The 13867-nt window shown below is 38.9% G+C and overlaps 2 protein-coding genes across 4 annotated transcripts; both read right to left on the bottom strand.

The window, feature by feature from the left end:
• Positions 1–27: 27 nt before the first annotated feature.
• Positions 28–9258, bottom strand: Patsas (palmitoyltransferase Patsas). Of its 3 annotated transcripts, none has more exons than XM_028320317.1 (9): positions 8764–9258; positions 8105–8301; positions 7340–7514; positions 6845–6944; positions 5955–6220; positions 4925–5167; positions 4215–4450; positions 1428–1683; positions 28–876 (listed from the first exon to the last, which is right to left on the bottom strand). In XM_028320317.1, exons 2-9 carry the CDS (start codon positions 8236–8238, stop codon positions 685–687), a joined length of 1602 nt encoding a protein of 533 aa, XP_028176118.1. In that variant the 5' UTR covers positions 8239–8301; positions 8764–9258; the 3' UTR covers positions 28–684. The 3 variants fall into 3 exon arrangements, with proteins under 3 accessions (XP_028176118.1, XP_028176117.1, XP_028176119.1); XM_028320316.1 differs by lacking the exon at positions 5955–6220 and adding an exon at positions 5372–5637 and having other exon boundaries at positions 8764–9256; XM_028320318.1 differs by lacking the exon at positions 5955–6220 and adding an exon at positions 5372–5637 and having other exon boundaries at positions 8902–9256.
• Positions 9259–10501: 1243 nt separating this feature from the next.
• LOC114364239 (ELAV-like protein 2) lies at positions 10502–12035 on the bottom strand. Its single transcript, XM_083287621.1, has one exon. The coding sequence runs from the start codon at positions 11887–11889 to the stop codon at positions 10984–10986; it is 906 nt and encodes a 301-aa protein (XP_083143747.1). The 5' UTR covers positions 11890–12035; the 3' UTR covers positions 10502–10983.
• Positions 12036–13867: the final 1832 nt, after the last annotated feature.

Here is a 13867-nt window from a genome sequence, read left to right as displayed (position 1 = left end):
ATTTGTGCAATTGTAGTGTACTTATGTTCATTCAATTTCGTAATTAAGCTAGTACAGCAACATTGCGCAACTCTAATGATACAAAATACCGGTGTTTTTGTAATATAGCTATCGTGAGGAAATTTAATGACATCATGGCTTAACATTTCACATAAATGCACATAAAATTTTATATTTATTCGGAAAAATTGGGTAGGTAATATAGGCAGGTACAGTCGGCACCAAAAATTCTGAATTACTTCATAAAATTATGTTGAAAAATTATGAAAACTTAACTCTCGAGTGCTGCTAGCTTAACGTTAGCGTTAACGCTAGCGTAACTTAAGTTATATTTTTTGCTTACAGCATAATAAATACGTCAAGTCAATAAGTAAGGTTAAGTTAACATTATTACATTCACCTTACAAGAAAATTTGCATCACATATGAACTTAGTTCAACCAACTTATAAATAATGAAACATAGCTATTAAGTATTATGTAAATTATGAAACCTGCGTAATTATCACCATAATAATACCCTATTATTTGCCAGCCCCTTGCATTTATAAAGAGATCAAGTGACTATAATTAAGCTGGTGTTAATTATTAAAATTAATTGCTGATTGCGCCGGTGTTGGCCACATATCGTGCATACTTTCTTTAGTCCTATTCGATCTGTTTTTTCCTGGTTCAGTAATTTCACATCATATGGTCTCTTCGTGGAAAAAGTCTTGCTCATCACACTTGTCAGGAAGGCACACAAAGAATTCGATCAGATTCATTATTGGGCCCCTAGAAAAGGGATTCTGGTAGCGTCCTCTCTTGTCGCGAAGATACGGGTATCTTTTGTAGTTGAACATTTCGTTCGTTGTCAAGTTCATGCAGGCGTGCAGTATCTGTAAGGAAACACTTGGTTGTACTTGAATAGCTCATTTAGGGTCCACAATAATTCATTAACGCTGCCTTAAAGGATTGAATGAAACGTGATTAATATAACAAAGTATTTATACCAAAGGTCACGTGGTAAATAAAAGGAAAACGAACTGAAATAATCGAAATGTACCTAATTTTGAATGGAGACTGACTAAAACAATTCTAAGTAGGTATTAATGTCATAGCGAACGAAAGTTTAATAGGTAGGTAGGTATTTTAAAAGGATGTGCGGAAGAGATTTTCAAGACCAAGAATCAAGCTTTACTTAGATATCTTTACTTTATGCTCGTACCTACACCAACTGTCTAAATAACGCAACACCCCAGCCAGCTGCAATGTACACGTGTACAAGTTCAATAAACACTGAGAACTTGGTTACAGCTTTTAAATTTATAGATTTGGCATTTTATAACCGTACCTACTCTTTTTGTGCTTACATTGTAGTTAAAAATAGCTTATCAGATTGGCAAGTATCCAGCAGCTAAATAGGGAAGTGGTCTAAACAAGGACTTACAGATGTGCAGGTGAGTATCCAGCCAAGTGCGCAGAAGGTGATAGCTTCCAGTAGGCCTAGGACGTAGAGAAGACCGAAGCCTTCCAGCAGGAGACAGTAGCAGGCGAAGTATATTGAGAGAGTGCAGTTGATGGCCACACTCATTACGAACAGAAAGAACCACATTCGATTCCGCACTCCCACGCAGTTGTATATGAAGGGGCAGTGGTGGTCGAAGTATGCCACGCAACGCTTGCAGATGCGGCAATGTTTCGCTCTGAGAACAATCAAAATATTATGGGTGCGAAATAACCCTGCCGTTTTTCCTGGTGACAAAATCTATACAGGGTGGAAACGATAAGTGATCTCACTCGATTATTTCTAAACTATACCAAATATCGAAAAACTAGTTACTGATCCTGAAAGTGCTTCACGAGCTCTTTTAAATGGTACCAATAACAGGTTACAGAATAAACGGGATCTATCCGAAAATCCAATGTTTCCAGCTTCCATACTAAATGTATGCCAACCACTCAATATTAGAAGAGTAATTTTTTTTAAACTTAGAATAAACTCGTAAATTACATTCTCATTTATAATAATTTATCGAAAACCTAATGTTTTCTTAGGCTTTATTTGCTATAAAATTTGCTATAATATTATCAAGAGATGAGTGCCATATCTGTGATAGTACCTACTAAATGTATGGAAGATGGAAACATTGATTTTTTAGATAGAACCAGTTTATTCTGGAACTTAATATTAATACTATTGGTTAGAGCTCGTGAAGCACTTTTAGGATCAGTAACCAGTTTTACGATATCTTTTGTAGTTTTTAATATTATGAGGCTGTACCAAATGTATGGAAGCCGGAAACATTGAATTTTCGGATAGATCCAGTTTATTCTTTAACTTATTATTGGTATCGTTTGATAGAGCTCATGAAGCACTTTCAGGATCAGTAACTAGTTTTTTGATATCTTGTATAGTTTAGAAATAATCGAGTGAGATCACTTATCGTTTCCACCCTGTAGATGTATTAATTTACCTGCCAGATGCTTTGTAGATCAATAGCACGAGTAGGTAACTATCGTAATCGTATAAAAACAGTTTGAGGCGCTCTGTCGTATTTTCATACAAAATAAGAAATAGATACGATTATCTACCATTACTTACTTATACCATGATCGATAAACCTATTTATTACTAGGGTAGTTACCTACTGATCTACAACACACAAGATACTTAAGTAACTCTGAAATTTTATCAGTATTTATTTTATTTAAAACTTATTTGCTCATTGAACAGGGTTCAAAAAGCTTAATGCATTTTTGGTATTCTCTTCCAGTTAACCTTTGGTTGTTCAAAAGTTTAACAAGAAAAAGCGGAAATGAGAGAAACTAAAACTAACTATTATATTAAGTAGGTACCTTAAAGATGATATTCTTAAGTGGATTTATGTGCAGGTAAGTATTGCACACCACACACACCAGGAAGAGTTCTAAGTATTTTAACTAAATAAACGTCCTTAAACTTCTTCGATAAGAAATATTGACTTTTCTTAAAAGCACAAGTTTTTATATTTGCATGTAAATACTTTACGTACGGGAACTTCCCGTAATTGGTCTTTGTTTTTTACAAGCTTTTATTTGACTTCGCTTGTTAGTTATTTTTGTAGATAAGTTTGGGTAAATAAAATAGTGAACCGCCACTTTTTTTTGGAAACGAGTTAAACTCAAGGACAGCTAAGAATTAGGTAGTACCCATTTAAATTAGGTACTTACCTATTTGAAACTTTTTTATCTTCGTTTTGATTTGGTGTTAGATGCGCCCTGTCAACTATCGGGGCTAAATTTATTAGCATGAGTGGGCTCACCACAATCGACTTCGTAAAAAGTGACATTAAAAGTATGACGGATTGTTTGTACCACAGCGCCCCTAGCCTAGGGAAAAAAACTTTCAAAAACTAAAATCTTCATTATATTTTTTAACGCAGTCGATATCGAATGCGTTTGACGTAAATTCCAACTCCCCCAGGGGCGGTGGGGTTCGAACCAGCGTTTCTCGGAGGGTCCGTGGCCGAGTCCCCCAGTTTTCGACGCACCCGTGGTCGACGCCCCCGGTCAGTTAAATTCGATTTGAAGCAATTTTTAATCAAATGTACAGTCAGGCACAAAAATGTTTATAAACGAATAAATATTTATTAGGCCAGTAGAATTAAACACAAAAATGAATCTAATGAAATGAAAATAATTCCTACAAAAGTTTTTTGTTTCTTACTACTGCTGGTTTTGGGTTAAAATTTTGCTCCCAGATTGCATAAATAGCGTCAAACATGCATAGTTTAGTATAATAATTAGCTTGTGAAACTTTTTTCGTTGACTGTACTTAGTGCAAAAGCCGAAAAAAACATGATATTAAATTTATTTAAATCGGGGGCGTCCACCACGGGTGCGTCAAATACTGGGGGACTCGGCCACGGACCCTTCTCGGATCCCGAGTCGGCTAATCCAAAACCGCGACACCGGCACCGTTGCAGTTGGGCTATTATTGACTGCGTTTGGCCGAAAATAGCGCTTGTTAGAAATTTTTAGCAAAATGGCGATCGCCATGGTAATCGCCGAAAACTTTATCATGTTTTTGGCAGGGACACGTTTGCTAACTTCAAAAGTGACGTTACCCATTGGATACATTTTATTAGCAGTGTTAGCACTTCGGTAAGTGCTGCTAAATAATGTAAAGCTGTTAAAAGGACGCCATTTTTCTTACTAGCGCTATATTCGGCCAAACGCCCCCGTTGTCACTTACCTCAACGGCCTCAAGCACCGGCAAGTGTGGCACAGCCGTGAGAGGATCACGTTCCGTTTCTTCCACTTGTCGTAGTACGGTATCTGGCGGATGGCGCGGTAGTAGGTCTCGGAGTTCTGCGGGATGTAGCCCGGGTCGCGCCGGTTGGCGATCACCCAGCTCAGCCACATGATCGCGTTCCAGTAGAGGAAGCAGTAGTGCGATAGGCGTAGAGTGTTCCAGGTTAGGGGTATGCACTGGGAAATTATAATCAGTAAGTAAGTAGGTCACTTTAGCTTTAAGCGGTGAGAGCAGCCGCTTGGCAAGTGAAAGTGTGGTTTCAATTCTCACCGCAATCCAATAATCCCGATTTTAAGTTTAAAAATCTATTTTACTAAGACTAGGCGCAGACCACCGGTTTTTAGTTGGTCGATAGTTGTGCCCGATTTTAAATTAAGTATGAAGATTAATCGGCCAAATCAAATCGGTGTAATGTGCGCACTTCCATACATGCCCATACTGATCAACTGCCCGACTAAACTATCGGCCGACGAAAAATCGATGGTTTGCGCCTAGGCTAAATCTATTTCATTCTGATTTTAAAATGAGAGTGGCCTAGCTCCTCAAACATTTTTACATGCAATGAATGAACACGAAATCACAATAATCTTAAATTAACTTTTATAGTAGGAAAAATAAAAATATGAGACTCAAAAGATCAGAGTACTTACGCGAATAACATACATCGGGTAGGCCCACAAAAGTACGGAGACCAAGAAGAACAGCAGCGGTCCCTTGGAGTCCCCGGCGCCTCCGAACAGCAGCGCCCACAGTTCCGACAGCGGCGGCATCCAATGGGACTTGCGCTTCATCTCCTTCTGGAGAAGCTTCACCACTTCGGCGTGACGGTGGCTCTGGGCCAGCATGAGAGGCGTCTTGCCGTTCTTGTCCCGAGGCTCTAGTTCTGCCTTCACCTAAAAACAAATGAACAGTCCGAATTTTCGACAGTCCTACTTGTCTCAACTTCTAAGGTTTTGTTGCACCATCTTACTTTAACTAAGTAGGTATAATAAACGTCAAAAGGCTGTCAAACTTCATACAAAAAACACCGGTTATGGTTATAGTTAGGGTTAAAGTAAGGCGGTGCAACTCAGCCTCAGATAGAACGCCAATATTACCTTTTCGCATAGCAGCCTGACGCAGGTCAGATTGCCTGACAAGCACGCCAGGTGGAGCGGCGTGGAACCGAAGTTGTCCGTGCAGTGCAAAGGGACCCCTGAGTAAATCAGCAAACGGACCAAATCTGCGTGGCCTTTGTACGCTGCCCAGTGCAGTGCGGTGTCTCCATTGATGTCTGAGAGCCTGGTGGCAGCGCCCATGCCTAGCAAGTAGGCTGCTGTCGCCGTTTTCCCATACATACAGGCTGTCATTAGCGGTGTTAAACCTGAAAGTATACCTTCATTATAATATTTACTGGACTATGTTGAATGAAGCATAGCTGTAAATATATTATTTAAAAACTATTACTTATGTTGCTTTTTACGGTATATAAGATATTTACCCTCCCTACATTTCTACTCGGTTGCACGGNTTTTATAAAATTTTACTGATCGAGAGCCCTTGTACTTGTCTCAACTTCTACTAAGGTTAGGTTGCACCATCTTACTTTAACTACTTAAGTATAACAAACGTCATAAAAGGCTGTCAAACTTCGGTTAGTAAGGTGGTGCAACTCAGCCTAAGATAGAGCGCCAATATTACCTTTTCGCAAAGCAGCCTGACGCAGGTCAGATTGCCTGACAAGCACGCCAGGTGCAGCGGCGTGGAACCGAAGTTGTCCGTACAGTGCAAAGGGACTCCTGAGTAAATCAGCAAACGGACCAAATCTGCGTGGCCTTTGTACGCTGCCCAGTGCAGTGCGGTGTCTCCATTGATGTCTGAGAGCCTGGTGGCAGCGCCCATGCCTAGCAAGTAGGCTGCTGTAGCCGTTTTCCCATACATACAGGCTGTCATTAGCGGTGTTAAACCTGAAAGTATACCTTCATTATAATATTTACTGGACTATGTTGAATGAAGTATAGCTGTAAATATATTATTTTAAACTATTATGTTGCTTGTTTTACTATAAAATATAACGGTATATAAGATATTTACCCTCCCTACATTTCTACTCGGTTGCACGAATCATGGTCGCGGGCAGACAATTAGGGCAATTAGGTAATTAAATCCACCTTCTCGATTGAAATTCTTGTACTTTTTAATTTCAATAGCTTCACGTATCAACCTAACATGGTAAATATACCATCAGCATGGAATCCGGTCAATCCGGTGATAACGAAGTGCAAATCGCGTTCTAAGTAGGCCGTCTCAAAGAAACTCGGACACTGTTAGTGTAGTTTGTTGGACTGACTGTACCACTGACGAAAATATTGTGCAAATGCGGGTGGGTGAAGAAAATTCATCGAACCGGGCAGACGACGCCGCATCTCTTCAGTCTGCCCGCGTCCCGCGACAATGACTAGTGCAACCGAATTGATTGAAACGACGGGAGGGTAAATAAATCTTATTTACCGTTATAAAAGTTTTGTTTGTAAAATCCCGTGGAGTGATAATTTTATAGCTGTAAATGGTTGTTTCGTTAAATTTAATACCTTTGAAGTCTGCCGCGTTAACAGCTACTCCTGATTGCAATAAAACTTGGACCACAGAAGCGTGGCCTTTGCGGCAAGCCCAGTGGATGGGACGTGGACCCTATAATGAAAATGAGAAGGTAATTGTATGTACATTACTGATTGCAGACCCGACTAGGTAATTTATAGCAGTTAGCACTGTTGAGTGTCAGTTCCGTCAAGTGGTCAATTGGTTAAACAAAATAAAGTTTAAATGGTTTCTAACTTGCGTGTCAGTACTAAGTACGCATTAAATTGGAATTGGCCAGCCAGCACGAAGGCCCTTGAAATTAAATGATTCGATGTGAATTCACGAGTGAAATCGGCCGTCCAAATAAACCTATTCCTCGGAGCCGGTCTGTACCGGAAGCTATTTTTGAAAGCAGGTGTACCTTATTGGCGGTTGGACTTGGAAGTGCTTCCACGGCCAAAGTATAAAAACAGAAAATATTAGTTAAGCCTGGTTTTTGTATTTACTTGAGTGCCGAGGCAGGACAGGTCGACGGGCGCGGCGCGCTCGACGAGGTAGCGCATGACGGCAACGCTGCCGTCCAGCGCCGCCCAGTGCGCGGGGGTGTAGCCGTGCTGGTCGCGGGCGCTCAGCACTTCCACCCCCAGCTTCTCCACTAGACGCTCGATCTCTGATACTTCACTGCAAAAAGTTATTAGGTTATAGGTACATACCTAATAAACTAAAACAGGCGATTACTTAATCCAATGGAGGAATTAACGCCCGTACCTATTCACAAACGATGCTTAAGTGAAGCAGCAAATCGAACACACAGCGTTGAATAGAGCTCTGTGACTGGTTCGTGTGTAACCCTGTGCATCCACGCGTGCTATGAGACCTCATAGTAATGTTTGAGAATACGGGCGTAAGTTACGTCTACAATCGGTTTAGGGTTTACTTANAGGGTTTAGTAGGGCTATGGTTTAAAAAAGTACGTTCGTAGTAACATGTACTGTAAGTACACTTATTTGTCTCTTAACGATTTCTGTGGGTAATTTAAAAACGTGACAAATTGTATTTTTTTTCTGTAAGTATGAGTTACTGGCAGACCATGACGCGACATGATATTGTATTGGTACGCCATTAAAAAGAACAAAAAAGAGCTTAAATAAAAACCGCTTTTATGAATTTACCTAGGCTACGTTCCACGATACGGTAAGAGGTAGGGTCGTACTTATAGCATTGTCGGTTCTAATCGACAGTCAATATTCACCGATACTTTGTAAACTTACCCGGAGCGCACAGCTTCAAATATGAGTTGGTGAAGATCGGAATGATGGTTGAAGCTGGTGATGGTCCTTGGAGGCGCTGCGGGCGCGTCGGGCGACATGGGCGAGCACGGGGGCAGAGCCTCCTCGGCCGCCATGGTGCACGGGGGCGGCTGCGGCAGCGCCCAGACGCCGCGCGCCGCCCCCGGGCTGGGGTATACCTGGACAAACGAAGTTCAGGGTAAAGTCACGGAAAACAATCTCGATTGACAAGGGGCCTATCGTATTACTGTATCATCTGTAATACTAGGCGTTACTTAACCTACGAGGGAGTGGGTTAAGTATCTAAGTACCTGACGATTATTCTATTAGTCCAAGTTAGTACGCATGATGGTTATTTACTTAGTTCCCTTTAATTAGATATGTAAAATAAATTATTGTTATTAATTAATACTAATTTATTAAAGTATAGGTATAGGTAAGTACTTAAGTAGGGATCTAATTTGGTTAACTTCGATGGGGTCACCGGTGACGTTAAAGGCCACGCAAAAGGGTGCGAATGTAGGTACGAAACTAGGACAAAGCATAATTCATGATAATAACTTTTTATTATTTTAACAAATTACGTACTGTCTAATTGCGACCTCTCAGTAATTAGTACCATCATCGGGGTTTCTTCTTACCTTACTACTCACGGCGAGGCCGACGCCCCCCGCCACAGCTTGATTCTCCCCTTCCACGGCCACTTCACCGGCTAACTAGCACACTATGAAACTAAAATCCTACTTAATTAATACAAATAAAAATAGGATCACAATTACTTGCGTGACATGCAGTCACTAAAGTCCAAACACTTGCTTATCGATCCACGTCGTTTGAAAGGAGCATGCGCCGCGCCGTATTTCATCAAAGAACATATTGGCACAAAACCTCTGCAGTACTATTAATTAATTAAGTAAGTAGTCGTTTGTAATTGATGTGATAATCTTTGCATAATTGTTGATCGTTGAATTCATTAACGGATTTGGATGAAACTACTAGGTTTCGCATTCATTGGTCTCTACAAACTTTTTGTGATAATTTGATGGATAGAGGTCATAATTTCCAAAGGCAATAAGCCTTTGATGATTGATCTTTTTTAGAACTTATACAATATCACTTAAATTGTCATTATCAGTAATTACTAAAATAATTTTTAAAAGCGTGGCCATGCATGACCATAAGAAATGTCAATCGGTAGTGAGACTTTTTTGTTTTGTTTGTATTAAAACCTACGATACATTTTTGTTGCAAAACCTATTCAAAAAACATGAAAAGAAAGTCATGTTAATTAATGTAACTTCAGCATACTTATGTGCCGCATTAATTTATTACTGTAGTAAATTAGTGCGTAAGGAGCGGAGTATACACGTGTTTTTATCATGATAAAGAAACGTGTTTGCAACACGTGAGACCAAAAAGGCCTAGTGATTTTGCGAATTTTATTAGACAATCTTGATAGAGAGAGCTAATGTGATGATAAGTATAATCCATGGTCGATTATATTATATTAATCAGTAAGTAGGTATACTTACCTACCGCAACGCACTACCAATTATTTTTATTTTAAACCGAACTTAGATTGTCGGACCTCTCGTTATCATCGCTGCAACTCTTATAAACCTTCTATTAAGGTTTTTTTAAGAGTAGCAGCAGTGGTGGTAGATGCATCTATGCCTGCCTGACCGCCAATGAAACCCAACCATTGATTAGGTAAACTTCTAACAAAATAAATTTTAGACTATCCATAATTCTTTCATTATAGGGAGTTTAGATATATCTTATTTCTAATTAGAGGTACAATCACAATGTTTTAAGCAATTCCCAATTAATTTGTGTAAATCTGAAAATCTTACGTATTTACATACTTATGATGTTGAACTACTAGCGCCATCTAGTTAGGTGAACTAAAATAACATTTCAAAGATTCGCTTCTGCTTTTAGGTTACCTATCGCCAATAGTTCACCACAATTGCCACACGGTTTTAAAAATTAACTAAAAGTTATAAAATGAATACAAGCCATTTTAATGTTAGAAACAAAAAATACCTATACCATTTCAATAAAATTCAAACCACTTTTAACTTTGTTGAATCAGTAGTGCAGCAGTTATGTAGTACTAATTAGAATGAGTCATCAATGGTTCAGTGATGAATCGGTCGAAGAGAGACCTGCCAGAGTCTAGGCAAAAATAATTTTATTGAAGTGTAGGTATTCATGAATGGAGCCAAATTTTATTGTTTATACAAAAATTACAAATATAATTCAGAGAAATGAATAAATAGAATCAAAACACCATTTAAAATTGTGAAAATGAACTTTAATTCAGCAAATTTTATACTAAATGTATAAATATGATATAATCTAGATTTCGTTTCACTACCTAAATAGACATCATGTTATAAAAAAGTGTACAACTAAAACTAGTAGCTGATTAAACATCTCAATGTGGCTTATCAATTAGTAAGATCTTGTAAAAGCACTTTGTTTAAAATGGTTTATTATACTTAAATAATAGATAAAAATAATGAAAGCTTTATAGCTTACAGCTGATGTTGAACTTCCAAACAACAATCACTTTCAATACAAATCTTAAACTTCTAGTAAACTTGAAACATTTAACGAGCAAACTGAATAAATTATTATTCATAATAAGAAACAAACTTAACAATGTCGATAGCTCAAAGTAATAAAATATTTTCAACAAATGTCGACTTCACAAATAGTTAGTGTACATAATAATAATAATCAGAATTCAGGACTATTTCGATGCAGTGTATGTCAATGCCAATTAATGATAATGATTTCTTTTCGTCTATTAATTACTGTATTGATATTGTTTGTTCAAGTCTTTCTTCGCAGCATTATCTTTTTTGTGTTTTGAAACTCACAGAGAGAGGTTGGCCATGAAGAACATAGCCATTTAATGCTTGTATCGCCATCGCGGCTTGGTCATAATTTCGCATAGTCACAAATCCAAATCCTTTACTCTTATTAGTTTGATGGTCTTTAATTATCTTAACCGACACAATAGCACCATAAGGACCGAACAACTGCCACAGAGTCAACTCTTCCACCTCTGGAGCAATATTATAAATATAAATAGACCATGTACTCGGAGAGTTGTGGTCACCCATAGCACCCATATGATTAATCCAATGATAAGGCTTCACCAAGGAATTCTTAGTAAAATTATTGTTAAGGTTTTTATGTTTATTTGGATTACTCTTATTAGCATACTTAACAGTTAACGGATGTAAAAATCCAGGCGGAGTTGAACCATTAATATTTTGAATGGCTCTCTCCGCTTCATATTGGTGTTCATATAAAACGAATGCTATACCTGCCGCTATACGGGAATTAACTATTTTACCAAATTGTGCAAATAGACCATGTAAATCCTGCAAGGTCAGTTCATTGGGCAGGTTACACACGTAGAGGTTCCAGTCTGCTTCCGGTTTCGACGGCGGCTTCAGTTCCGGGTTGAGGAGTGCATGCGACACTTTGAGCGTCTTATTCTGCATCAGGAGGCCGTTAAACGCCTTCCTTGCTTTTATTGCATCCTCAGGACAAGTGTACTCCACGAACCCATAGCCTCGGTTCGCTATAAGTTTACAACTTTCCAATTTACCCATTGTCGAAAATAGTGAAAACATCATATCCTGGGTCATAACTTCAGGAATATAATTGACGATAAGTTTCGTAGGTGATTCGTCGGGCCCATAATCGTTAATTCCTTGACAATTACCGTCTTGACACGATTCCGACATTTTTTAATTGTTGTCGGTGAATGACATTTCTCCATAGAGCTCATATTCTTTTTTTTATTTTTCGTTCGGAAATTTAAGCACGTGGCATAAAGTTTCAGTAAGCATTCATCTGATAAAAAAACGTATCCTTGGTTTGGCGAAGATTAATTTGTTTAATAGTTTTATTTTAATGAGTTTTAGTACGATTTAACGATTCATGAGATTATTGCAGATTACTAATAAACAGACAGTCGCTCGTGTGTAAAATAGCATATAGATGACCCACGCTGAACTGTCCCGCCAAACTCAATGACAAGGGGGCGCTACCATCGTTCAACTATATGGTTTCCAACATGGCAAAAATCTGAAACAGCGATCCGGTCACAGAATAAGTAATAGTACAGGTACAGAAGGATTACTCCGCAAGACGATTTAAATAAATGCGAGTCTTGCTACGACGCGATACAGTGGAATTCAGCTCGCACAGCACTACGTACCTACAATTTTATTCACCTACAAGTTTTGTCTCTTTCTATCGCGTGCCTCTGAACTCTTCTTACGCTGTTAGGGTTGCTGTCTAAAGATGACCCACGCTGAACTGTCCCGCCAAACTCAATGACAGGGGGGCGCTACCATCGTTCAACTATATGGTTTCCAACATGGCAAAAATCTGAACCAGCGATCCGGTATTGACGGTGGCGCCCCACTGTCAATGTCATCGACAGGACAGTCCAGTATTTTGGAACTATAGTAGTGTCTAGTAAAAAAATAATTAATATACTTATTTGTAATGAGGTACGTATGTAGGTAAGTATGCATTCATTATGGAAAACCTTCATAGTAGGTTAGGTTCCTATACTATCCTAAGAGATTACCCAGAAATTGGGATTGTAATTCCCTGATTCGCCAACACATTAAGCCTAAATGGCCGACAATTTTGTGATTTTTTATTTAACTAGATAATCTTAGTTTCAAATATTAATTATTTATTTGTTGAACTTCTGATTTGGTTAGTGAATTGGCTATTTCGAAGAATTTACAAGGAGATTTAAATAAGAAGATAGCAATACTACAGTTCACACTAAAAAGAGAGGTAGGGCCACAGAGAGCGAGATAGATATAAGTAGGTATTTGACTCAAGTATTTGTTCCAACTTTGCCCTCCATTTTTATCTTTAGCTTCATGGTCGAATCGTATCCACCATCCACATGGATTAGAGATCCACCCACTATGCCGATCACCGATGCCGTCACTATGCCACGTGCCACATCCCACAGTTTTTCACTAGATGAATGAAGATAGAAATATTGATTGTATATTTGTATGGTTTTAGCGATTACAAAGACAGTCATCTAAGTTATTTCCTATAGAACTATGCGGTAGGTATCATAAATAAAGTTGATAAAGAAATATGTTCACTTCGTTGGTTTGTAGGATTGGTTTTCATGCACTTGATCATTATGGTCATGGTCACTCATATTTGGCACTACTATANTCAGACCACTGTGCGGCGGGGCGCTTCGCTGTAGGTAATTATCGGATGTACCGCGCGGAGTGAGCCAGGCCTGATCCGGTATTGACGGTGGCGCCCCACTGTCAATGTCATCGACAGGACAGTCCAGTATTTTGGAACTATACTTGTCGGATCGTATCCACCCACTATGCCGATGCCGTCACTATGCCACGTGCCACGTCCCACAGTTTTTCATTAGATGAATGAAGATAGAAATATTGATTGTATAGTTTTAGCGATTACAAAGACAGTCATATAAGTTATTTCCTATAGAACTATGCGGTAGGTATCATAAATAAAGTTAATAAAGAAATATAGTTCACTTCGGTATGGTTGTTTTTCATGCACTTGATCATTATGGTCATGGTCACACATATTTGGTACTACTATCAAACTACCATGGACTGATCTGAAAGCAGCCGCGTGCAGGAAATCTACAAAAACTAGGTGGCACAACACTGTTGTGTGTTGTGACAACAGCCAAAA

Source organism: Ostrinia furnacalis, unplaced genomic scaffold (genome assembly GCF_004193835.3).
Source record: "Ostrinia furnacalis isolate ACB-3 unplaced genomic scaffold, ASM419383v2 OfSCF7367, whole genome shotgun sequence".
Lineage (NCBI taxonomy): Eukaryota > Metazoa > Arthropoda > Insecta > Lepidoptera > Crambidae > Ostrinia > Ostrinia furnacalis.
This window is presented reverse-complemented; position numbering and strand designations above follow the sequence as displayed.

Coding starts and splice junctions, on each gene's coding strand:
- LOC114364239 (XM_083287621.1), bottom strand. CDS start 11,889: ATGTCGGAATCGTGTCAAGACGGTAATTGTCAAGGAATTAACGATTAT.
- Patsas (XM_028320317.1), bottom strand. CDS start 8,238: ATGGCGGCCGAGGAGGCTCTGCCCCCGTGCTCGCCCATGTCGCCCGAC. Junction 6,945..7,339: donor TGTCCTGCCTCGGCACTCAA/GTAAATACAAAA, acceptor TTTTCATTATAG/GGTCCACGTCCCATCCACTG. Junction 5,168..5,954: donor TCAGGCTGCTTTGCGAAAAG/GTAATATTGGCG, acceptor ATTTGTTTTTAG/GTGAAGGCAGAACTAGAGCC.